The 26,116-nt window shown below is 37.9% G+C and overlaps 2 protein-coding genes across 2 annotated transcripts in view; both read left to right on the top strand.

Moving 5' to 3' along the window:
• The window catches only part of osbp2b (oxysterol binding protein 2b), a 74,266-nt gene extending 71,065 nt beyond the window's left edge, over positions 1–3,201 (top strand). The window contains exon 14 of the mRNA XM_084728889.1: positions 2,217–3,201. Within this exon, the coding sequence (XP_084585015.1) occupies positions 2,217–2,359 (143 nt within the window). The 3' untranslated portion in view covers positions 2,360–3,201. The remainder of the gene's footprint in view (positions 1–2,216) is intronic.
• Positions 3,202–9,853: 6,652 nt separating this feature from the next.
• Positions 9,854–25,984, top strand: LOC146320576 (uncharacterized). Its single transcript, XM_084728887.1, has 27 exons — positions 9,854–10,070; positions 10,161–10,267; positions 10,573–10,627; positions 10,708–10,830; positions 11,356–11,919; positions 13,402–13,485; positions 13,591–13,686; positions 15,854–15,961; positions 16,084–16,165; positions 16,261–16,405; positions 17,557–17,649; positions 17,733–17,824; positions 17,942–18,242; positions 18,791–18,904; positions 19,034–19,264; positions 19,345–19,407; positions 19,510–19,605; positions 19,745–19,846; positions 19,920–20,102; positions 20,197–20,328; positions 20,713–20,933; positions 21,052–21,178; positions 21,272–21,355; positions 21,839–22,056; positions 23,921–23,996; positions 24,114–24,314; positions 25,511–25,984. The coding sequence occupies exons 1-27, from the start codon at positions 10,004–10,006 to the stop codon at positions 25,574–25,576; spliced, it is 3,831 nt and encodes a 1,276-aa protein (XP_084585013.1). The 5' UTR covers positions 9,854–10,003; the 3' UTR covers positions 25,577–25,984.
• The last annotated feature ends 132 nt before the right edge of the window (positions 25,985–26,116 follow it).

Here is a 26,116-nt window from a genome sequence, read left to right as displayed (position 1 = left end):
AAATGCTTCCAGAATCAATGCCTCTCTATTGCAATAAAGTTATATTTTCATAAACATACAATATGCTATATTAGATATTAGATGCAGGATACAGATGCGTGTCAGGACAGTTGTTACTGGGACAAGAACAAGAAGAACAGCCAAGAAAGACTTCAAAAAAGAGCATTACACAAAATGAACATAAACATTGCTGCAGGTCAGACGGCAGGATTTAATGTGATGTGTAATAGAACTTGAAGGAGAACTCAGCAGAAACTTGTCATCCTGGTGGCATTCCTGTGTGTGTGTTGTGCGTAGGCCAGACTGTATTCGATGTACCCATGACTTGTCTTTCTTTTCCTCCCTCTATTCGTGGTCAGAGTGTGATTATGACTCTGGTGAGTGGGGGTTGTCCTGTGCCCCTCTGTTGTGCATCGCTCCCACACACACATACATACACACACATACACGTACACACACACGCACACACACACCATCCTCTGTGTGTCCTCTGTGTGGTCTGCCTGTGTGCATGAAACCCCTCTCATGTCAACTTTTCCAGATACTGACTCAGGAAAAAAATGTCTTTTTCCTGCAATACATGTGACATTTTCATGTAGAACTGCCTCAATAATATATCATATTATAATAACAGATACAACTCTAAAGTGTATTCTCAGTATGCTGTGGTGAAGCCACGTTAGCAAGTGATTTGCTCTGCATTGTCATTTGGTTGTTTGCGGGGACTTTTCTTGTGCTTCGACCAACAGTAAACAAGTTATTTTATGCTTTGTTCATTTAAAGGTCCAGTGTGTGAGATTTACAGGGATTTATTGTCAGAATATGGCAGAAATAGAAAATAATATTCATAGGTATGTTTTCATTTGTTTATAAGCCTGGTATGCCCTGCTAGAAAACCAATAGACGATTTAGTGTGACAAGAGAGAGCGAGAGACAGAGTGTTCAGGACAAGAGCTCTACAGTTCTGTGGTTTACACTGCAGACTGGAGTCTCTGTTAACAGTGACAAACTAGCTAGATCTGCATTATATACACTCATCTCCTCTTCATGGTGCTGCTGGATGCACTGTCTCTCTCTATTAAAGCCCATTACTGTCAAAGAGATTAAATAAAGATCCTGTAAGTTGCTACAAAGAGATTTTTTTTTCAAAATGATGAGAAACCTATTTTAAGAAAAGTCTGTCATTCTTTTAAAATGATAAGTCGTTATTTTAACATTGTAATTAATTCTTCATATATTGTACACTATTTAGTATGTCATTATATAGACATTTGACTTCCAGTGTCCCTGTACTTAGCATTAACAAATTAGGAAGAAAATACTAAAAAAATAAAATAATCCTTGACTGTGAATTTAAATTCATTACATTATTTCCATGGACTTAAAATAATTGTTTTATTTGATGGTATTGCTGCTCTGGCATTTGGCCTTTATGCCCTCACATCACCAAAGCACAAGTGGTCTCATCCCTAAAATGATAAAATTATAGGTCTGTCAGTTACTGATTGCACTTTTACAAGGAAAGATATGACAGATGATGCTGTGTAATGTTAGAGCACTTACTTTGATCTTTAATGCAAGACGTTTGAACAAAACAAACACTTAAGGTTGGTTCATTTTTAAATTTGTTACTGCCAGCTCTGTCAAACATCCCCCACACTGACCCTAACTGTAGCTGATGTCCACAGAGAAGTTGGTTTTAACGATCTACCACCTCAGCACTAGATGCTGCTAAATCCTACACACTGGTCCTTTAAGTTAAAGCTGCATCCATCATGTTTTCATAAAGAAAATCAACATGAGCTTATAGCAAAAATAAGCTGTAATGAGTTTAGACATTACATTTCTACAATTATTGACACATCAGAAAGCTGCACTTTCTGTATTAAGAAACCAATTAAATGATTAGAGTTCAAAACTGTGATTATAATGTTCTTCTTCACCCTGATCGATCCAGTTTTTTGCATTACACTTATCGTGCTACATTATATTTTACTGATGCTTTTGAGTTCACCTTCTTCACTGTTACATGAGCTCAGTTCACATTTGGACCTTTGCCAAATGCAGTGAGCAGCAATTGTTTGCTTTTCATTTATACAGTATGCATATGTTTGAACACAAGTTAATCACTCAGTGAATTGCCTGCATATGTGGCTTCTCCACTAGTGTGTTATTAAACAATGCAGACTGAGTAACACTTGTGCTTCCTCCTGCAGGCAGAGAATACGAAGGCTACCAGCCGCTGTGGTTTCACCAGAGGAGAGACTCACTCACTGGAGAGACAAACTTTGTGTACAAGGGAGGTTACTGGGAGACAAAGGAGAGACAGGACTGGAGCATGTGTCCTGACATCTTCTAACCCAGGAACTCAGCCCGGATCACTCCTGACCTCATCAGACAGGGAACTGCTCTGCCTCTGGTCCGTAAGCAACGGGGCGTAGCTGGCTTATGAGCACCATGTGGACCTTTGTGAGCACGAGAATGTGTTTGTTTCACAAACTCTCGGATTACACTGTACCTCCAAATGTGCACTCTCATTCTGTTTTTACTACGGGGGGAAAGGAAGGGGCGTCCCCCGAGTAGTCCTCTGTGACACTAAAGTGAAACGATGATGAGATGATGTGTGGATGAGAGGTGGTGTTGGAGTTGTAACACCACACAGTAAAGGCACCTGCACACTCCTGAAATCAGGTGCTCTCTAAACAATGCACTTTTCTGTGTTCACCCCATTGAAGAGTTTTACTGATTAGACAGAAACCCATATCAAAGCAGCTCATGATTACAGGCTGACAACTAACAGGGACAAAGTCATAAGCGGGCACATAGAAACAGAACAGTGCTGAAGGTTACAAGAAAAGTGTCCTCATCCTCCGTTTTATTCAGCACAATTGAGATTATGCCAGACCTACTTTTTGAATCTTAAATTAGTTCCCTCTCTTTCTTCACAGGGATGATTTCAAGTGCTCATTATTTGCCCTTTTCAGTTGCTTAAGAGGGTGTCTGGAAATTTCTGTCTATCAGATTTTATTATCAATTATGCTGACACAAAGTCAGTGTTCACAAAATTAATTTAGTAAATAAGACACTTACACAAAAGTATTTGTGTAAATAACTACAGACAAAATAGGTGACAAGGCCATGACCTTGTGAAATAATATAGTACATGTCTTATACTCAGCCTCTTTTATAGTATGAAATGAAATGAAATGAAAACTTGGATATCGTCTGAAATTAAAGTGATAGTTTTTTCCTCATAAATTTGTGAGTTTTCTCTCATAAATTTCCCATTTTAATCTCAGAGAATATGCTATGTTTTTCCTTGTATATATGTGAGTTTTCTTCTCGGCGAGTCAGAGAATATTCAAGTTTTTATCTCAGAGATTTTTGAGTGTTTTTTCTCCTAAATTTACAATTTAAATCTCAGAATATTACCCACTTCCTCTGGCTCCTTTTTTTCCACTTAATGGCCCTAATACACTGTCCCTGGAATTAATCTATCATTGTAAAAACAAGTAGAATGAAATAACATTTCATAATAATGAGCTGGGTTTTAAAAAATAGATTAGATTATTCCACAAGTGTATTATTATATTATATATTTTGTCTGCATTTATTAATATGATCCTTTACTGCATAATGTCTTATTTATTAAATCAATTGTCAACACTTACAGCTAATATTTGATTGGTTCGATCTCTTTCTTATACAGTAGAGGCTGGTGTATCTGAAGTGATAAAATATATTTTATTTGGTTTGAATGGTGGAAGTTTCCCTCTAAGTATATGAAAGTAGTCAATTAGACTAATAGTCCATGTAGAGATAATATGACTGCTTGATCATTTCATATTTTGAATAGAAAATGCCTCTATGCTTCAATGCATTTAGTCTTCTAAACATGCTTTAGACATCTTCCATTTGTGACTCGGATTAGTAAAGTTCTGCAGTCCTTTAGCTGTAACACATTAGTGCATCATTGAACATCCATATCACTCTAATAGGAACCTCCATCAGAGAACTGAATAAGCACTTTTCACTGTGGTTGACCATAGGTTAGTACATATCTCTGTGTTGATGTTGAGAAAATTTCACTCTCTTTGTGTACTTTACCTTGTCTTCTGGTGCTCTCCCATAGCAACGCATACCGTATCCTTGGTGACATCATTTTCATTGTTCATACAAAGTATTACTCCTGCATCAAACCACTGAGAGTTTCAGTAATCACCGCCCGGTACAGTTCATCCAGGAACACGTTGGTTTCTATAGTGTGCACTAGCTCCACAGCCTCTATCAGTCACTAGTTTGTAGCTCCTTGTAGAACCAGTATACATGAGACTGGGACGGTGTCTCTGAGGAGTCCTGACGGGGGGGGGGGGGGGGTTATAGAGGCAGACAGACAGGGCTGGTTCCTGAAGCACACCACTGTGCAGTCTGCTCCAGCCACAGAGGAATCTCCTCCAGCTGCTGCTCCAGACTCAGCATCTGTAGTCCTTTCATCCAGTGTTTGTGGGCGTGCTGATCTGGATCAGCTCACAACCGTACCCTCAGTCTTTTGCCTTTAATCGACTGAACAAGGGAAAGAGTCCCCTGACCTGTGCACTACATGGTGACAAGAGTTTTGAAAAACAGTTAGTATTTTTTTGTAATTATTGTTAGGAATGTAGAATTCAAGGCTGGAGGTATTGTATCTACCGTCTAGTCTATTTGTGTGAATATTTTGTGATAAACGAATGATATTGTAAAATGAAGAATAATTATACTAATCTGAGTATTAAGTTATCTGTACAGCATAGTTCAAATCTGAGGAAAAAAAAATAATATCTGAATGAGCCTGAAGGATTTGCTGCAATTTTAACTTTTAATCCAGATTGACTCTGAGAAGATGGATGTTTAACTCTGAGGCACCCTCAATTTGGCTGCAGATTTCTTGTTTTGTATTTCCAAAAACTGTCTTAACACACTGAAAATATTTTTTTATAGAGTCCTTGATACTAGCACATAATTAACCGAGGTTCAGTGATGATTTCATAGAACACATCTAACATCATAACGTCTGATGTGCAGGCCATAAAGATGTTTGAATGCAAAGGAAAAGACTTAAATTTAAAGAGTGAAGGAGGTTTTCGGTATCATAATATGAGCTGATAAAATGTAAAATGTTTATCTGTGATTTGATAATGAAATGAATGATGATTGATGTTATTTTTTGCACAAAAGATGCTTCTGCTACCCATTTACACAAAATGTGTTAATGCATTTTTGATTTGTGGTTGTCATGAGCACAGTTTGGTCAATCACTAAATCTCTTGTCCAGAATGAACTGCTTAAAGGAGTAAAAAAAAAAAGTTAAAAAGACAAGATTGATCATGTCTTTCCGGTAAATATGAGGCTGGAGCCAGCAGCTGCTTAGCTTAACTTAGCACAAAGATTGGAAATGGAGGGAAACAGCTAGCCTGGATATAAAGCTGCATTTCCACCCAGGGACGAGGGATTTAGGAGTTCCTCCAAAGGAGCAGCAGAGTAAAACTAAAAAAAACTAAATTACAGGGACATTATTTTACCCTTCAAAAAGTCCTTGCTCAGTCCTTGCATGGAGTTACAGAAGACAGCATACAGCAGATGGACTGACCATAAAGTCTAGGCCTTATTGAATATTTATGCTGAGAAGAAAATCCAACAGGCATTGGACACAGCAATCCATAGTGCAAAACAAAAAACAAAACAGAACAAATAAATAAGGTCGTCCTTTAAACATCCAGTAGACTAACTTTTCTTTGCAGGGTTTTAGACTGTGGTGGAAACAGACAACAGGCTGAAGGCACCTATTAGCTCCTTGAAAAGTAGTTGGGAATAAAAGTTACAAGCAGTTTGGGTGGGAATGTGGCTAAAAACTGCCAAATACCAAGCACCTCTAGAGGTCATTACTTAACACACTATATCTTGTTTAATCGTTAGGGCAAGAAATAACATAATGCCCCATAAAATCACAACTTCTTGTTTTTACACTTTGGATTTTATACAAACTGCACAAACAAGATATAGCATGTTAATTACTGAGCTTTAAAAGTGCTGGTAGGTCAAATTTTTAACCTTCGGACAAAACCAGGCTAGCTGTTTCTCTAAACTAAGCTAAGCTAAGCTAATCTAGCTGGCTGCTGGCTTTAGCCTAAAGTTGAACAGACAGACATGAAAGTTGTATCAATCTTTTCGCCTAGTTTTTGGCAAAAAAAAAAGAAAGAAAAAGCAATTAAGCATATAGAGTGCTGCATGAATGCTGCTGCTGAATTAGTCATAAAACACAAAAATTAATGAGCCTCTTTCCTCATCTGGAAGTCAGTGTTTCTTTTGAAAGGTTTTTGAAATATGTCAGTAAATGTCAGCAAATACACCACTCATGAATTTTGGAGCTTTTCTGTCTCAAAAAAGAGGTGGTGCCTGCCATGAGGCTAGATGAGACTATAGAGGTTGTCAGTGACGTTAACTGCTATTACGCCGAGCACTTGTCCCTTAGAGGTGGTGATGTATAGTCTAATGTTGGGGCAATTTTATTTTCAGTTGAGAAGATTTCACAGGTCAACAAATTGTGTTATTTTCTGCAATAATCCAAAATCCACTGGAAAAATCCCATCTGTTTTTTGTCAAGGAAACCAACATCTAGGTTAAAGAAAAAAATACATCATCCCTGCAGCACTCTATTTTCCAAATATGTATAACTATTCCTTATTGTTTTTTTTACTAATTACTGCTTTGGTTCTCCTCTTGTCCCTCCACTTCACACAGACTCCTGCTCTTACATAGATACAAGCTGTTGATAGAGGTTGTGAACACTTAAAATCATATCAAGGGTGTCGCATGTAAAGACTGACACTGTTGCAGCAAGATGTTTCTTTTTTTAATCTATCTTGAAAAGTTATTGTACAGTTAGTTCTGTATCATCATGTACCGCCATGACAGACAGAAGCTGTACAAACGGAAAGTTAGTCTGTGATTTCTTCTCTCAGCGATCAATTTGAAGTGACTAGAGATTTACTTTAATATATCGTTTTATTGAGATGATTTTATATTTGAAAATACGTGTTATATTTTGAATGATAGTGGAGAGCTCATCATAATGTTTTAATCGATGTATTTCCAAATAACGTGACCTCAGTACTTGATGGTGACTTGCCTACCGAAGCTGACCTGGCGAGGGCGGCCTGTACAGTATCGGACAGCTGTAGCAATAACGCAGTGAGGCGTAGACGTGTCGGTTCACAGCTGTTGTTGCTTCAAATAGAGCAGTTGTTCGCCTCATGCAGAAAGGGAAAAAAAAAAAACAACCAAAGTGTATGTGGAGAGTGTACTGTAGACTAAAACAAACCTCTTCATCTGCCTTCCCGATCTCGGAGGGTTCTAATGTAAACCCCCTCTCATCGTTTCTCTCATTTCGACTCACCCAACTCTTAATTCACTCTGGTGTGATTTTTTAGCTTTAATTTTTATGCTTTTATTTTCTGCTCTGATTTCTACCTTCTCACGGGTGCCATTATTCTTATGTTTTCATACTGTTTGTATGCATAATGAGCTTGGTTTGTGTGCATGTGCAGCACACATCTCCTTCTCATTCGATCCTGCTCAGTTTTGAGGCAGAAGTAAACTGACAAAGAGGAAGAAGGGGAGATTTTTGTCTTGCCTTGTCTAAACTGAACCCTGCTTCTCCTCCGACTGTGACACGCAGCGTTTGTTGTGAAGTGGTGGTGATGTTAATGATGTGTATGATGATGAAAGTTATTATGAGACACATCACAACAGCGGCCTGGTGCAGGAGGTCAGAGGTGACTGAACTGCCTTGACTACTACTCTTACTCCCCAAATACACACAGGTGTATTCAGGTGTAACTGCGGATTCAACTGAGGTTTTTGCTTCTTTTTTTTAAATTGTGTATTTTCTCCCTTAATTTATACTCGTATAACATTGTCTTTAAACAACAAAGACACAATAATGAAAAAAGAGGATAATAAAGTTGTTATTGTTGACACTGGAGATATGTCTACTTTATTTTCTCTCTCCGCAACAGCTGGAAGATGTATGGAAGCCGTGAGAGCCAAGTAAGAAGTCAGAAAAAAAAATCTGGTGGTCTAAATAGTTGAAAAAAGTTATGCCAAGATAACTTTTCTAATTTTTTTCTTCTGAGAAAAGTTAAATGATTTTTCTTTTTTTTCTTTTCTTTTTTTTTACCCTGCAAAATAATTTTTGAATTAATTAATTTAGCTCAGATTTAGAAAGGGGGTCACCAGTTTCTTTTTCTCATTTGCCTCTCAGGACTTCTGTAAAGATAAGATGGGCTGAAATGACACATTTGAGATTGTGGGCCAGTTTAAGTACACTTCAAGTCAGAGACCCCCCCTTAAACGCTTTTTGTCATAATTAAGAGGAGTAAAACTGCAACACTACTAGACTAACATTATTACTGGTGGTAGAAAAAAAAATGTAATAAGACCTTGACTTTGTAAGAAACTACATAATATAGTGCAGTACACAGTTTTACTGGGGGGACAAAATAATAGATACAGTAAATTACAAATGACCCTACATGAGTTTTTAGTGAAGTTGTTACAGGTGTTAAATCAACCTGAGTTTCATTCCTGGGGCTGTAGGCTTTGCTGCACAGTTAAATCCTGTTAAGAGCAGTAGGGTGCAGGACATTTTAATGGGGCGACCGCCAGGGTGGAAGAAGGACTCCTATATTTAAACAGGTTTAAATACCTGCTGGGGCGCATACTGTTGGGCAGAAACCTTGTGTGTCCAAAACTGGTAGTATTCTGCTGTTATACTTACGTGCAGTTTTGTGACGTATATTTTGAGATGCCAACTCATTATTTTGAGACAAGTTAGTCATTATTTTTGCGATACTAAGTTATTTGAGTAAGTTAATCATTATAATGACTTACAGAATTTTTTTCATCACATTGGCATTAATAGGCTTGTACTATTTGACTTATTATGTACAACATGTACAAATTACTCTGGAGGACGACGTGCTGTAATTTCAAGCATTTATTAACATTCTAGAAAAGCAAAAAAAAAAAAAAAAGTTTTGCTGCAAAACAATTATATAAGTATTTAGACAAATCAAAACATTTAGACAACAGTATACACACTGTTTCTTATCGTGGTCCTGCCAACTCTCTTCTGTGCCTCTTATGGCGCTAATATTGCCGCTGTGCGCGCGGCAGCGAGCCTCGCGTCCGGGTCGCGAGCTGTTTGACCGTTTCCAGGACAACCAGCTGACGCTCCTGCCAATCAAGCGTCAGAGCAGCAGCAGCTGTGCGGTTCAGCCCTGACCATTCAAGTTCAGCATCGAGTTAAACGTTCAGCGTTTGTCCATTTAAAGTAAGTAAGTTGTGGCTGTTGTAGACTGTGCGGTGGTGGAAGGATTTAAGAATGTGATATTCGTTTGTCGTCATATAGCCTGAGTAACGTTACATGTATATTAAATCATAATGGAGTTTCAGACAGACTAGCTTAAGTTATGTGATTCAGGTTAACCTAGCGATGTGTTTTCGGACATTTTAGTCCACAAGTGGTGTTCAATAACTCTGCCCTTTTAAAATGGTACTAATGGTAAATCCTTAATCATGAAAGATGTTCTGAGTAGGTTGGGATTAAAAAAAAATAGTCTTTAAAACATCTGACATGAGCTTTTCTGCACTTCAGTCACAGCTAGCTATACATTTGAGGGGAAAAAGCCTGGATCACAGTGTTAAAGTGGACAGACTTTGTACTCAGTGTTCATTTTGAGGAGTGGGTGAGACAGGAAGGACACAGGAATTTATGGTCCTCTCAGTGAAAAGAGGTCAGTTTGGCTTGCTAACAAGCTAAATTGTCCTGGTCTCCTGGACAACTGAGCAACATAAACCCCCCACTCCTTGTGACTGCCCAGTCAGCCTGAACCACTGGTGGATACTGGGGATGTTGTGTCTGTATGGTGCCGCTGAATGTCTTGTTTGTCTTCAGCAGTAGGACATGTCTGACAGAGACCGTGACAGAGCAGAGAGACATGCAGAGGAGACAGATGAGGTGCTTTACAGAGGTCTGAGGTTTTATAAATAGTCTATTTACATATATTTACATTTTAGGAGTTTGCAGCAACTCTTAATGACCTTTTTGTCTGCAATCACAGATCTCAATGACAACAGCAGTGTTTTTGGCCTGGACTCTCCGTCTCTCAAACCAGACCACTGTGACCTTCTGCTGGATGCTATTGATGCTCAGCTTGGTCAGCTGCAGGTCTCTGATTTCTGTCTGTTTAGTTTCTACTTTACTACAGGCAAATATTGTATTTAACTCAAATACATGTATTTGATAACTTAAGTTACTTTGCAGATTTAAATTATTAATATAAAATATGCATTTTTACTTGTTATTTGTATTACTTGTAACAGAGTATTTTTACACTTTAGTATTGCTATTACTTAAGCAAAATATCTGAATACTTCCTACACTGCTGTCTGTCTGCTTGTCTGGCTGTATATACATGTAATCATGTAATCAGGAACATATTTTTAAGTACAAAATGTGACTAATGAATGCAGGTGCAGCCCCACAAACGTCAGGCAGTTTCCAAAGAACATGACTGCAGTGATGCAGGTAATTTCTGTTACAACACCATCTTAAACCAAATTTGGAGATTTCTTTTCCAGGTGATTTGTTTTTACTTTGATTTACAGCTCCTCTTAGGTGGAGTCAATCTGTGAGCAAAGACACAGGCCTTGGAAGTACAACTCAAACAAATGACACTCCCATGTCTTGTCTTGAGTTGATACACACTCCGACAATGGAACAAACATCGGGTAATGTTTTAATATCAGCAACTCTTTTTTTGTTTCTTTTGTATTGTTTCTTGTTTCTTTTCTTGTTGGTATGAATGTTTTATTTTGCTTTGCACTTTCTTTTTTTATAGTTTGTGATTACATATTTACAAAAACATATGAGAGTAAGACAGGATGATTTGATGAAATTCTCAATAAAAATCATTTCAATATCATTACAGGAAAAACTGTTTTCGGTTTTCAAGACAGTTTTTAAGCCAAAAGGTTGTCTTCTTATAGGATATTGTAAGGAAATAACTTGCAGTGATAGAAATATTAATTACAGCTTGTAAACAATATATATGTGTATGCCTGTCTTTAAACAAATTAAGTAAGAAAGTGAGTCACACAAATATATATAATATAAGAGAGAACAAATTAATAAACCACAAAAAAAGCAGGTGTGTAACCAGTAATTAGAGTAAGTTAAGTGTCCTAACTATGTAATATTTGTTCATATGAAAGTGTTGATTAGGACCAAACACACCCTATCTGCTCGTTCCCCAGAGAGAAGTGTGAGCTGCTGGGTAGATCCTGTTCCTCATGAGGAAACTAAACAGAAGTTAGACAGAAGGACAAGAGACAAAGAAGAAATGGAGTCTCAGAGGGAGCAGGTCATCTGGAGGCTCGAGAGGCTGCTTGGAGACACCTGCAAGGAGGGAAGGATGGCTGACGAAGCCCACCCTCCTTCAGACAGCATCTGTACTGAGGACTTTGTCAGACGCTTCAGAGATGAGATGGTTGAAATGGTGCTGCCAGAGAGAAATATGCCGCTACTAGATAAAGAAGCAGAGGCAGAGAGGACAGAGATATCTGACTGTGAAATTTCCCAGAGTGAACAAAGGGGAAAAAGTGCTCTTATTGTCAACAATAGAGGAACGATGACGACTGGGAATAGCAGTAAAGAGACAGAGACAGCTCTCTATTCCCAGTCAAACAAGACATGTCAAATAAAGGAGCTGGAGAAATGTCTTCCTGACAGAAGTGGAGTAAATATATCACATGTTATTGAGAAAGCAGGAGCTGGAGAGAGATACAACACACCACAGATGCTTGGTGATGATGGCAGTGGTGAGTATTCTCTTTGCAAACTCTTGGGAGACAAAGAGCTGTCAAACATGCACAGAATTTTCATTATAACCCCCAATGTGAACACATGAGGATTAAGAGAAAAGTCATACATCTGTCAAGTTATCTCCACAACTACTTGACAGGTTGCCATTTAATTTGGCACAGATATTCATGCTCTCCTAAGCATTATTCCTGGAGTAGAGTAAGATTTTAATGTCCCTGAGAAGTGATGTTCTTTACAGACAGTAGTCCAACACAAATATATACGATGCATCATACATACAGGATTCATATCTCTTATAATGTCAGTATGAATCAGTCATAGTTTGTTTAGGAACCAAGAGCAGATGAAACAAAGAACAATGTGTTTCTATTAGGGCTGCCCTGTGAGAGAATAAATCTCTGTCCTGATGGAGACATGTAATAATAATAATAATAATAATAATAATAATAATAATAATAATAATAATTTTATTTATATAGCACCTTTAAAAACTGAGTTTACAAAGTGCTTTGACAGACAATGTAAAAGAGCACAAGAGCACGATACCAAGGAAGCAAAATAACAACAGAGGGCCAAACAGGAGTAAACTAAGACTGAAGAAAAATAAGACACAAGCAAAGACACTAAAACAGAAAAACAATAAAACACAGTCAAAGAAATAAGAACAGTAAAACTAGAAAAACATGACACTAAGAATAAGTTAAAATGAAGAGGACAGAGATTACAGAGACATAACATGATGTTGTCAAGTCAATATAAATAATAAAGGAATAGAATAAGACAACACCATGTAATGTCAATAAGTGATTTAAAAGATGTCACTGAATCTGCAAGCCTTATCCTTATCCCACCCTTAATCACACATGAGGCAGGCGCAGGGGGAAGAGGCCTCCTCTAAAAAAATAATGAAACATTTCTTTCTTCTTCTTTCTTTCACATTCATTTGGAGGAAAGACTGCCCACACCAAATAGCAAATTCATCAAGGATGGGACTCACAATAACAGTCACTGGCATGAGGACAAATCTTGATATGCATTTGTATATAAAATGAATAAAAGTGATGAACACACACAGCCCTGAGGGGATCCAGTGGAAGTTGAGTCCTTACTGGACAGGGTTCCAGTAATCTGGACCATCTCTGAAACCTGTTTGTTAAATTATTTAAAGACTGTGAACTTTCTTCTACACAGTGGTCCATAACAGAGTCAAATGTCAACTTTATACACCTAATTACAATGAAATATGTGGAACACATTCATGCTTGCAAACGAATTAATCCTTTCTTTTTGAAGTGGCACTCAAAGGAAAAAAAAATTAATCCCCAAGAATAGTACTTTGTAGTTTATGTTGTATATATTGTTTGCATTGTTAGAGCACTATTGTATTGTAGGTTGTCAATTATATTGTGACCTCTACAGCACACTAACCAGACTCTTTTATTCCTGTCCTCCTTTGTTTCATCTGTCTCCTCTTTCAGTCTCTCACAGAACAGAGGATGTATCTGAACATGAGACTCTGCAGCAGAACAACAGTCATTCTCCTAAGGCCAGGTGTTTGGCAGGTACCACACACAGACTACACTGCATCTTCCAGCACAGTCTAGCTAATCCTCCTGGACATTTATTGACTACAAACAGTGATTGTAGGCTGCTTGTTTCTTTTATAGGAGTACCTGTGTGGAGTTTTGACACCGTGTCCATTGACAGTGACCTCGACTCAGTCTGCACGGAGCAAGTCAGGCAGCATATTCACAGGCGGCCAGGTGAGAGACTGCAGAAAAGAAATGCATGGAAACAAAATCAGAGATATGATGGTGCTTTATTCATGGCCACAGGGTTGAGCTGTTGGTGCCATGTTTCAATATGTCATGCACATCCTTATGGAAAAACACTCAGTTTCATATAATTAAAGACAAGAAAGCTGTAGAAATATCATGACTACTGTTCCTGTCTTAGGCCGAGATCACAGGGGAGACAAGGGATGAGTCCTGCTAAACTTCTATAAAACATGAAGTTGTCCACCCCAATCCATTATATCAACCTGATGGTCTGAGCCCACCTGAAAGAAAAAAATTAATCCTCATTTCTCACCATTAAAAATGTCCATGTTCTGATGTTGGTAGTGTGAACAGTGTGAACCCACCCCTGAAAATTTTCAGTTTTTATTTTGTTGGTAATGTAAAAAAGATCAACAATGAACACCTGTTTGCTGACCAGAGAAGTATTGCAGCAAGATAAACTGATACTTTAAAAGTTTTCTCCTCACTTGTGTGGGTAACAAATCTGTAGACAAAAGAAATGTTTGTTTCAGTGTTTCTGGAATAGTTTGCTAAGACAATGTTCTGATATGATGTGATAGCTGGCAGCCTCAGGTGGTATCAGAACTCTCCTGTGTTTTTCTTCAGTAATGAAGAAAGAACAATAAATGCATCAACAAGACACTGTTTTTTGAGCTGCACGAGTGGCTGAGCAAGATAAGCTGCTGCTTATGTAGATATGTGACCATCTGAGGTGCAGGGATCAAATCCAGGTTGTCTTCTGCAGAAACTTTTGTGTTTTCTTGTCAAAAATGTAAAGAAAAGTAACAGCAAACCGGAAATCTGCTGTCCCTTCAAATAGCTCAGTTGGTAAGAGGTGTGTACATTTGATTCTCCACATTCTTAGTTAGAAGGTTTGAAACTGAGCTGTGCTCTGACAATTTTCCTCGTAATCAACTTCAGGAATAGTTCAGCTTGATTAGTAGGTCAGTGGAAAAGATACAGAATTTGTAGTTGCTTAATTTGAACAGTCGTTCCATCTATGAGACACTCAAAAAAACAAAGTCCTTGATCTTAACGAGGTAATGGTATCGCATACTATCTTAAACAATAGATAATTATCAACTATGCTATCGCTAATTATCAACTCGTTAATCTGAACAAGATCAACAATATAAACGTAATGTCTAACCAAAGAAGTATCTCTGCAAGACACACTTACAGTACTATGTGATCCCCAATAAAGTAGGCTGCATTTGTGATTCTTACAACATTTATTAAAAAAAACTTTTGCCCATAAGTCCCTGTGTCTCCAGAAACTCAGGAAGGGACACAGTATCCTGCCTTATCTCCAGGTACTGCCCACAGGCAGGTATTGAACCAGATTCTGCACTGTCATGTGCCTTCTGGTTATGGACAATCCCACTGCACCACCAAATCCGCTTGCCATGACTACTTCTGTCTGAGTACTTTTAAGTCTTGACTTTGGGTGTTGGACTTCAATTTATTTGATGGTGCAAAGGATTGAACCCACAACCTCAAACTCCAGAGCTGTCCTCTTACAATGTGAGCTACAGCACCAGATAATTGAAGTGTGTTCCTCAAAGGTTTTCCTTTTTTTTTCCCTTTGGACACCCGCCTACAAAATTTATTGAGCCACATTAGAACTGAACACACACTACAGGAGTTTCTAACTCCCAAGCAGTTGTCTGACAGCCTGGGCTAAATTAGCACTGAAGAGTTACAGCCCATTACGTGCATCAGGCCATGCCTCCTACAGTAGCCAGTTACAGATAAACAGCAAATGATACCCAAAAATAATCTCATAAGTCTTGTTCATGGTCATTTAAATATAATATGTACAAAATTTGGTGAAGATTAGATGAAATGTGGAAAAAGAAGGCAAAAATGTCTAATAAAAATCCAAAATGGTCAACAGTTTTTATACCCACTGATGGGCGTGGCCTATATCCTTTGAATCAGCTTCATCCGAGGAACCTGCTGTACAAAATATTTATTTTCTACACCTAATGGCCCATGAGTTATTAGCCCAAACCAAAAATTCTTAAAAACCCACCACATGGAGGTACTCCTGAATACATGGTTTAGTATGCTGAGCTCATTTTTACTCGTTACAATTACAGTTAAAATAATTTGTGTGACCCCTCTCCAGGATGGCGCTCTCTCATTCAGTCTGTCACGAACACGGATGACTACTGTACCAACCAGAGTGACTGTGACACACTCACACAGGAAGAAAGTGAACCTCAGTCTGCATCAGGTAAAGCACAAGAACTGACTGTGTATTCTTTTATGACTCAACAGTAATAAGGATAACAAAATAAACTTTCATTTTTTATTTAAATTCACATCAAGTTGACTTTGCCTTTCTTGTTTTCAAAGGCCAGAGATGCTCATATGGAAATGTACAAAACAGAAGTCCTTCTGTCCGTAAAGCACAGCGCAATAAAAGAGAAACTTACAGGTAAACCAAGTGGAAATATTTTCATTCATTCTTCTCTTCGGTGCTGTATTCAGTTTTAAAATGACTTGTACGCTGTGTGTGTTTGTGTATCACAGACTCGTGTGTTCTTTGGATGACAACGACAAGGACACAGATGAGGAAAGTAATCACTGGAGCAGGAGATGCAGGTCTGGAAGGACATCAGAGAAGATGCAGTCTGACTGGGTCAAGATGAAAGAGCAGCTCTCCTCACTCCGACAAGTGAGAATGAGTCTCCCCGTGTATTTTAATATCATATTTTCTATCGGTCCGTTTAGAACTTTATTGTTATTCTCAGTGAAATCATGTTATCCATTACAGTTTTTGTTAAATTACATAATAACATAGGGAAAAGTAAAACATAAAGAGATAAATGGAATAGTAAAATACGATAAAATAGAAAATAACTAAACACAAAGATACTAAACAACTGGACCTATCACAAACAAAATACCTAAAAATCCACATATCTATCTGCACGGGATTAGAGGGATAGGTGAGTTAGGGTTACCACTTTATTAATAATCTAATTAAAGGACTCCATTTCTTATCACTTTTTTTGTTTTATAACTTTATAGAGCAGATTATCTTCTCCAACTCATATATATAACTTATGTCCACAAACTGTATTTGTGTGGTTCAGTCTTTAACCAGTTAACTGTCATACATTTGACTGTAGTAAGTAAGAACTGCAATAAATAATTTGCAACTCTTTGCTCTATGCCTTCAGGTTTTACCCCTAATAAGGTGATCTGAGGGTCTTGAGGGATGTCAGCGTGAAATTCTTTTCTAAGAGTTTGATATACCTTTTCCTAGAGTGGTCTTAGTTCAGAGCATGACCACAATATGTTGAAATGATCGCCTATTTATGCCTCACAATTCTTCAGCATTTGTTAGTGTTGAACCCATCTGAGCTTATCTGTTGTGTTGGAAAGTATCTGGCAAAATAACTTCCCATCTGAATTCTATGGAAGAATAATATGACCAGGCATAAGTGGGAAAAGGGAGGAAGAATATTTTTATTTATTACAGATTTTGAGAATAAAGTCAAAATGTCAAGAATAAAGTTGAAATGTTGAGAATTAAGTTGCACTTTCTGTTTTGATGCCAGGCATAAGAAAAAGTAAATCAGGGAGGGATGTCTTTTTTAATTTTGCATTTTAAGAATGAAACTGAACCACACCATTCTGACTTTATTCTCAAAAAAACTAAATAAAAAAAAACTTCCTCTTCTTTTTTCCCCCTTAATGTTGCCCTAATACTCTTATCATAAAATTCCAATATTAAGTATAATTTGAGAAATGTTTGTGTGTCAGCTGTATAAATACTCCTGTATGAAACATCACATAACTGGTTTGTGTGTCTGGTTTTAGAAATGTGAGAAAGAGGAGGAGACACTACAGTTGAAGAAGACTATGTTAAAAGATGTTAAATTCTCCCTCTCTGAACTTCACCAGAGAAGGAAGGTAAAGTGTAGCATGTTAGACTCGGTAATTTATCAGAACACTGTGTACTCACTGATACTCACAGTTAATGGTGTATGTCCCAGCATGCCTTTCAGGAATTAGAGCGACTGACTGTAGAGACAGCAAAGATGCAGCAGATGAAGAGGACTCTGGAGACTGAGAAGGACTCTATAAGGTATACAGCCAAACTGCTAATTGCATTTATGCAGTAGTAACATCACATTGCATCAACATAATCCTGTGCCATATAAAGGATGGTTCTGTAAAATAATAAACAATGAATTTGTTGTAGTTGTCAGCTGCATGAGCTGCAGAGGCAGAGAGAGTCCTGTATCCCTGAGGTAAGAGACATAAAAGGAGAGCACACAACTCTGAATCAGTGTAAACAGACTCTAATGACTCATTCACATGTTTTAATGTCAGGTTGTTTCTTAATACTGTACTTTCTTGTTGCTTCACTGATTCACAAACAGCCCAGTGTGGTCATGTCAGTGCTGGAGAGGGAGGAGATGGACAGACAGCTGGACAACGCCAAAACAGAACTGTTTGCTGAACAGCGACGTGCAAGAGAGAAGCTAGAGTCCATGCAAGAAGTACTGTGTTAAAGCCAATTTGCATCTATAATTATGACATTATAAAAATAGAATTCTAATTAATTAATAAGAAATAAAACACTCAACCAAAATCATATGTACAACATTTTTTTTTTTTGGTGATGTGTTAAGATGCAAGAATAACAATAAAATGTTCAGCCATTCAAATTATATTGTAGTAATGGGTTTATTTGTAATTGCACTTTAATACAGTATTTAATACTTTTTTACCATAGAGAAATTGAAGATAAATTAGTAAGATAAGAAATCAAGGTGAATTCCTCATATTTGTAAACCTTCTTGGCAATAAACCTGATTATGATTCTTATTAAGAAAATATGTTGTGTTTTTCCCCCACGTTCATTGAATAATAAAACCTATTTTACTGTATTAACAAATCAGACAAACTTCACAGCATCAATCTGTGTGTTAAAAAGCTGCCAATCAATCTGAGCGTGGCAGAAGGTTCTCAACCTGTTTGTACATTTTTTTGCTGTCTGTGTTTTAAAACATCTGTGCACATGTGTTCGTGTCTGATCTTGGAGCAGAAGTTGGAGGAGACTCGTGAGGAGCTTCAGAGGGCCACAGAGGCAGAGAGGTTACTGAGGAGCAGGTGTGCTGGTCTGGAGGAGAAATGGAGGCAGAAAAAGGATCAGATCAAGGTGGCGCCTGTTGACATCATACTCTAATACAAGAAAAAAAAAATCTGTTATCTGTTGAATAAACAAGCATACTGTCAGCATGGCATTTATTACTTTCTTGCTATGCCTAATATTATCTCTCTCTATCAGGCAGTAGAGTTTCAAGTAGACGAGCTGCAGAGGGAACTGGGGGAATTTAAAGTCAGAGTGGGAACTCTGGAGAGGATGTTGGCCCAGAAGGAGCTGCAGCTACTGGACTTACAGGAGCAACATGGAGCCTTACAGGCAGAAAGAGACGGACTCAAGGGGGAGCTACAACACCTGAAAACACAAAACTGCAATGCACTAAAAGAGGCTCAGGACCAAGCCCATAGAAAGATGGTAAGTGCTGAGGCAAACTGAGTGCAAGTCATCTTTTTTAATGTAAGCAATAAGTAATTGTTTGTTTGTTTTTAATTCAGGAGGTAGCATTGAAGCAGCAAAAGAAAGATTTGACTTTGGCTTATGAGCAACAAATACAAAAGGTGAGAAATGTCTCTGCACAACTAAAGTACTGATTCATGAGATTCTTGACATCATCACAGTTGAATTAATGATTTAGCAATCCTGTTCTGTCATGTCCTCAGCTTAATAAGCAGACTGAAGAGGAGAAAGCAAACACTCTGAAAGAACACACTCAGTCTCTAACACGACACATTGAGTCCTTGAAAAGTTCCATTCAGGTCAGTGTGTTTCCCTGAAAATGTGAAATCCTCTGTCACACTATCTCAATGTAAACTACTTGATGAACACTATATATACAATAAGAAAAACAGGCCACAGGTTTACTTTTCAAGATGTGATCCTCTCCTGTTCTGGCAGCTAAAAGAAGAAGAGGTGAAGAAGCTGAGGGATTCTCTGGAGCAGCAGAAGCAGGAGGCAAAGAACCATGAGAAGGAGCTGCGTGCAGAAGTCTTGGCAAAGGTACTCTGATGTTCTTAAAATATGCCATCTTTTTCTACACACCGCATGATATACACAGTATGCTCCCATTCAGGTGCACAAAGCAATAGAGGAGGAGAGGAGGAAGTGTGAGGTAGAGAAAGTGGAAGCTGTGCAGGTGCACTGTGGGATACTGGAGGAGCAGAATAGAAAGAACCTGGACAGCATGAGGAGTGAACTGCAGCGAGAGAAGAGTAAAGCACTGGCTCTTCAACATAAAGTGGAGCAGCTAAAAACAGTAAGGGTGAATTGCAACCATGACATGTGACATCTTAAATAAATCAAAGTGAATGTTCATTCTGACTTTGCATGATTTTCTTTTGATCTGTAAGAGACTGCAGGAGTTGGAGAACGAAAGCGGTGCACAGCAGAGAGAGCAGGAGTCTTTGCTGGCTGTGATTTGTAAATCACTGAAAGAGGAACACCAAGCTGAGCTGCAGAAGTTGCAGAGACAGATGGCACAGGTGCAACAAAAAACACAGAAAGAGATCTTTTGTGGACACATAGTAGTCCAAGCAATTTACCCAAAAGTGCGGTTCAGCCTCACACAAATTACAATATAAACTCAACAGATGCTCTTAATGAGTATAAAATGTCTTAAGGAATTGTATGAAGGAAAAGTTTTGAAAATAACCTGAAAATGACCTTGTATAAATTGTAGCAATGGGGAATCGTGGCATCATCAATTTCAGTATTTTTCAAAACCCCACTTGGATTTCTTAATATTGTTGATATGACACTAGAACAGTTGACAGAGTTTCTGTTGCAGTTTGTGAGGGTTCATGTCATATGATTGCCTGCTCTATAAAGACATGTGGTGCTGACATGGCTGTACTCCATGATCACAGGAGAGTCAGAGGGCAGCACTGCGGCTCGAGCAGGCAAAGAAAGAAGCTGACAGGCTCCAGATGATGCTAGAGGAAAGGGAGATAAGCCATAACCAAGTCACAGCTGAGCTGGAGCAGCAGATCAGGCACTGGGCCCAGGAGCTGGGGGCAGAGTGCCAGCATCTCCACAATTTAGCAGAGCAGAGTGGAGCCAAACAAAGTTCTGTAGAACTACCTCCCAGGTAATCAATTTCTGCTCTAGATTACATATATATCTGGATTGGAAAGAAGTAATTACTTTGTAGACAACATGGTGTGTTTGCTGAAAGCTTCTAATCCAGACACTGTCATATTGTGCAGTCCTACAGCAGCTGAGGCTCTAAAAGTCCTGAGATCGCTAAGAGAACAGTTGAAGCATGTGATTAACCATCTACACCAGGAGCTTGATTCACACAAACAAACCAGTGCGCAGCTGAGAAATGACAAGGTATAATATAGACTGTGTATACTGCATAGAGCCTGATGTTTGCAAATACAGCACATTAAATGCACACACAAACACGAGTTCATATTTTTTCAGGAGCGAGAATTGAGCATCCAAAGACAGCAGCTGAGGATGGAGAGAGACCTAGCTTTGGATTCTCTAAAGAAGCGTCTCATTCAGGTATAAATATAAAAAAACGTTTGTGTGGTTTATTAGGATCCCCATTAGTTAATTTGCTAAAAAAAAAAAAAATGAGCTAATTATCCTGAGGTCCAACACTGATATCAAAGTTTATAACAGTTGTATACATATACAGTATATTCCACAGCAACGCATTACTTACAAAATCCACCACCAAATCATTAGACACTAAAAACGACATAAATCATTAGAATCACATTAGCATGCATTGAACTGCAGAGAACTGATCTGACAGCTTTGTTTTGAACAAGTTGGAGTTTTTTTTTTTTAGATCTTTCCTATCTGCGGATGACCAAATGTAAGTCATTTGGTACTCAAAGTGTGACTAAAATAAAGCTTGAATCACCACATAGGTCTAGCATAAAAAAACAATGCCAAGTAGCTCATCTAGCTTAGTCATGTCAGTGCAAAAAGACACAGAAAACTCACCATTGACAGCAATGTCCCGTCATATTTCTGCAGGAGCACATCGAGGAGTTAAGCAGTCTAAACTGGGCTCACATGTGTGATGGAGGAGCTGAGGGAGGAGGAGGAGGAGTGGCAGCATCTCTTCGCAAACAGCTGAAGGCCAAAGACCTGGAGCTCCGGCAGGTTCAGAGGAGCATGGCTCAGTGGAAGGAGCAGACTGCAGCTCGCCTGGCCTGCAAGTTTGAGGAAGAGTTGACGGCTGAACTGGAGAGGTAACGCATGAACAAACTACGTCAAAGCCGTGGCACATAAATGTTGTTCTTTCTACGTTTTTATCGGTCATTTCCCATGCTGTGGTTCCTTTTTCAAAAATGGCTCAGAATCCAAACTTTGTGATCCATCGAACAGAAAGAAAACAATATTTCGCTGTTCTTCTGTGTTTGTGTTTTGTTCTAACTTGTGTTATAATCCCACAGGTGCAAGACAAAGTTATTAAGGGGCAGGTAACTGGTTTCTGTGACTGAAAAGTAGATGACATACTAACCAGCTATCTGTCCTTAGAAGAGCATGATCTCACCTCAACTCACTGTGATATGTATTTTATACCATAGACGTAACATTTACTCTGCTTGTACAGGGTACCTGCAGGATCTCAAGTATTAAAAAAGAATTGAATATTCTTGAAATAAGGCCTTAAAGTATTGAATTTCATTTACAAAGGTCTGAAATTCTTTCCTTGTTCTTTCATATGATTAAATAAGTACCACAGTGTTATAAATAACTGTCAAATGTATAACGTGTGTGTGTGTCATGTTATAATTTACTCTGCTTGTTGTGACTCAGATGTCATGGAAGTACAGATACAGTCATGAATCATTCAGTTGTCAGTTGCAAGCAGTGGTGGACAAAGTACTCAACCCCAGTACTTGAGTCAAAGTATAGATACTCCTGGTCAAATATTACTCAACTACAAGTGAAAGTTGGTCAGTCAAAATTTTACTTGAGTTAAAGTACTAGAGTTCTTGCTTTTAAAAATACTTAAGTATTCAAAAGTACATGTTTTTAAAAATACTTAAGTATTCTAAAAAGTAAAAGTACAAATTACAAAGTACGTTTTCTAATATCAATACATTCTGTATTGTTTTCATGATGCATTTACAGAAGCTTGTAACTCTCTGAAACCATCTAATGATGCACTGACCTGCTTGTAGAACCACTCTGCTACACAAAGCCTATAGAAACACCTATAAAAACTTCAACATAGAAATACAATCAAAAACAAAACGGACAGCTATTGTCAATTTCTGATGTAACTGTATTAAAATCACATCATAACATTAGATTGAAGATAACTGTGAGGATTTCTCCAAGTCTGTTAAATAACTGAGATTTCTTTCTGTCTTCAGAGGCAGTATGTACATGAATTATGCTGTATTTTCCACCCCAATAAAACAATCCAACTTTAATGAATAATTATAATAACATCTTGACATTTAATTTAGTCTTTCTCCTGCCATCACCATTACTGCTTTTTGTTTGAATGAAAGAGGGAGAGCTTGCTTGTTCTTGTTACAGAGAGCACCTTGGATGATGTATTTCCACTTTTACATCAATCCCATTTGAGAGGAGCTACTGTGATTGGTTTTCTTTTGTGAGGAACACAGCATGTGACCAGTTGCATTTTAGAAAAGAAAAAAACAGCAACAGCTGACTTCAAGGCTTAGTCGAAAAGTAACAACAACCTTCCTAGAAATGTAGTGGAGTCAAAAGTATAATATTTGTCTTTGAAATGTAGTGGAGTGAAAGTAATAAGTTTCCAAAAAAACAAATACTCAAGTAAAGTACAGATACACAAAAAATGTACTTAAGTACAGTACTCAAGTAAATGTACTTCACTACTGTCCACCACTGGTTGCAAGGAAAGAAAACAAAATGTCTCACTCCTTGCTACCAAGAAGCTAAAGTTAGCTTGTCGTCTCAAAATGGGTATTATTCAAGTGGCATAAAAAAAGGTCTTAAAAACTTCACTTGGAGAACCCTGGGGGTACCCTGTAATAAACCCATACCTCCTTCATGCAGTCATGTTTAATTATTCACAACTAACAACCTTTAAAATGCAGGTTTGTTTTTTTGCAGAAAAACATCAAAGAGTCAAGAGGAGCATCAGAGAGAGCCTCAGAGGCCTGAAGGAGAGATGACGCTCAGTGCAAAGGTAAATGTTTTACTGTAGGCATAAACACCAAACTCTTACATATACATATAACCTAAAGATATTTAATATTCATTTGTTTGCTGACAAAAACCTCTCTCTGTGTCTTTCCCTCATTAGGAAGCTCAGAGTTCAGTTTGCTCTCAGTCCCTCCTTGTCGCTGCCTCCCGCAGCCCCTCAGACGTGGCTTCATTTAAGCTTCTACGTTACCTTCAGAGCCGAGTCAAGCAGCTTCGTGTAGAAAACCAGGCTTTCACCTGGAGCCCATCATTACCTTCAAATTCAGTCACTTTAGATTTGTCAGGATCTTATCTTTCAACAGTGAGTACATTCTTTTAATAGCAGGTTACTGTTGATTTATTAATCTCATTCCTCCTTCAGTGTAACCACTTACTGTTTTTTGATCAACAAATATATATATTACATTACATTTGAGCCAGGTGAACTATTTCTGTTAAGGTATTATAATGTTTAATCATCTAACAAGAGTGTCTAAAGCTGCTTGTTGCAAAACATGCTTTCCAGAGACGTTCAGGTCTGACTTAACAATCTAAAAAAGGTCCACCTAAAAAAATCTATATCAGTGTAAGTGTACATTATATTTAGAATATTTTCACCACTTTACCTCGCTGTCAGACAGGGAAACTGGTTGAGTGAGAGAAAGCTGTATTTGGCTTATATAACTGCAGACTCTGGTGAATCAGTTATTTACCTGGTCTATTGCTGCATCAGTCTGTTAGTTTGTGTTTTTGTGTGACTTTGGTGTTTTGGTGTTTTTGGTTTGTATTTACAAAAGTCTCGCAATACATAAACAAACTAACCGATACAGGCAACAGTAGACCAGCATGTCCTGTGTTAAACATGGTAAAATGACTGATTTTGCCTGTGGAGCTTAGAGGCTAACATTTGATTTATATAATGGCATTTTCCCACTGGCAGTGGCTGTCTGATAGCAAATATAGGGTTCACTTAAACTGATGATTTTTTTTTTTTTTTTATTTGCTGCTGACCCTGTCCACAGCAGTTTATTGCTTTGTTTCTTACAATAATACTCCTGCTGCTGTCATCCATCATCTACTGTAGGTCATACACTGACTATGGATAAGTTCCTCTTATAACCCCACTTCAAATAATCCAAACTATCCCTTTAATAATTTGATAAGGATATTTTCAGTGTATAATGCTTAAACTTGAGGCACTCACATTCCCAAGGATTATGTAATTAATGAAAAAAGCGTTACATTGCTTTTCCTGACTTTTGTTTACATATATAAATTAAATTAGCACTCCCTCCCTCTAGAAACACCACAGGAAACAAGCAGCAGCTACCTGCTTCCTACTCCTGCATCTGATTTGAAATGCTCTTCCAGTCAAAATAAATCTTAAAGTACTTCTACAGCTGTTCCAAGTCAGAGAAAATACTGTAAATGTGTCAGTGTCATTAACATATGAATATTATGTCTGTGCTTTTCTTCATTATGTAATAATAATTGCTAATACTGATGTCTCCTTTACAGATCACTCAAGGTCAAGACATTACTGGAATTCAGAGTCACTCATCAATCAGGACAGTGCCAAGTTAAACAGACAAACCCACACTGGTGATATAATGTCCTCTAAATCGGAGTCATAAGCTTGTCAAGCTATATCTGTGCCACAGAAATGAATCATTTACTGTTACATGTGCACAAGGCAGCAGATTAACAAGCAGGTCACAGTGACAAATGACACAACTGAAGATGTGCTCATTAAGTTCACATTCCTCTGTGTGACAGCAGTCAAATTTTATGGCTGAAGGTTACAGTGAACTGTGAATAAGTGATGAACTGACATTTCACCAGAGATCATGTGAGTTAATGTCACAGAAACTCATAAAGCTGACGATAGTTCTGTGGGAATCCCTTGTATAATCATAAATGTTACATGATGTTACTGTACAATTAAATGTTCTGTCTATTTCTGGCAAATTAAAGACTTATATAATTAATATTTAATATGCTTTTAAACTTTTTTTATCTACTTTGTGAGAAGTTGTAGTTTTAAAGTAAGAAGGTCTACTGGGACTGATGCTGGTTTTGGTTTCCCTATCATCACATTCACTATCACACAGGCAGCATGTCATT

Source organism: Lutjanus erythropterus, chromosome 10 (genome assembly GCF_056507025.1).
Source record: "Lutjanus erythropterus isolate fLutEry1 chromosome 10, fLutEry1.hap2, whole genome shotgun sequence".
Lineage (NCBI taxonomy): Eukaryota > Metazoa > Chordata > Actinopteri > Lutjaniformes > Lutjanidae > Lutjanus > Lutjanus erythropterus.
The sequence above is the reverse complement of the archived record's forward strand: the minus strand, read 5'-3'. Positions and strand labels throughout refer to the sequence as shown.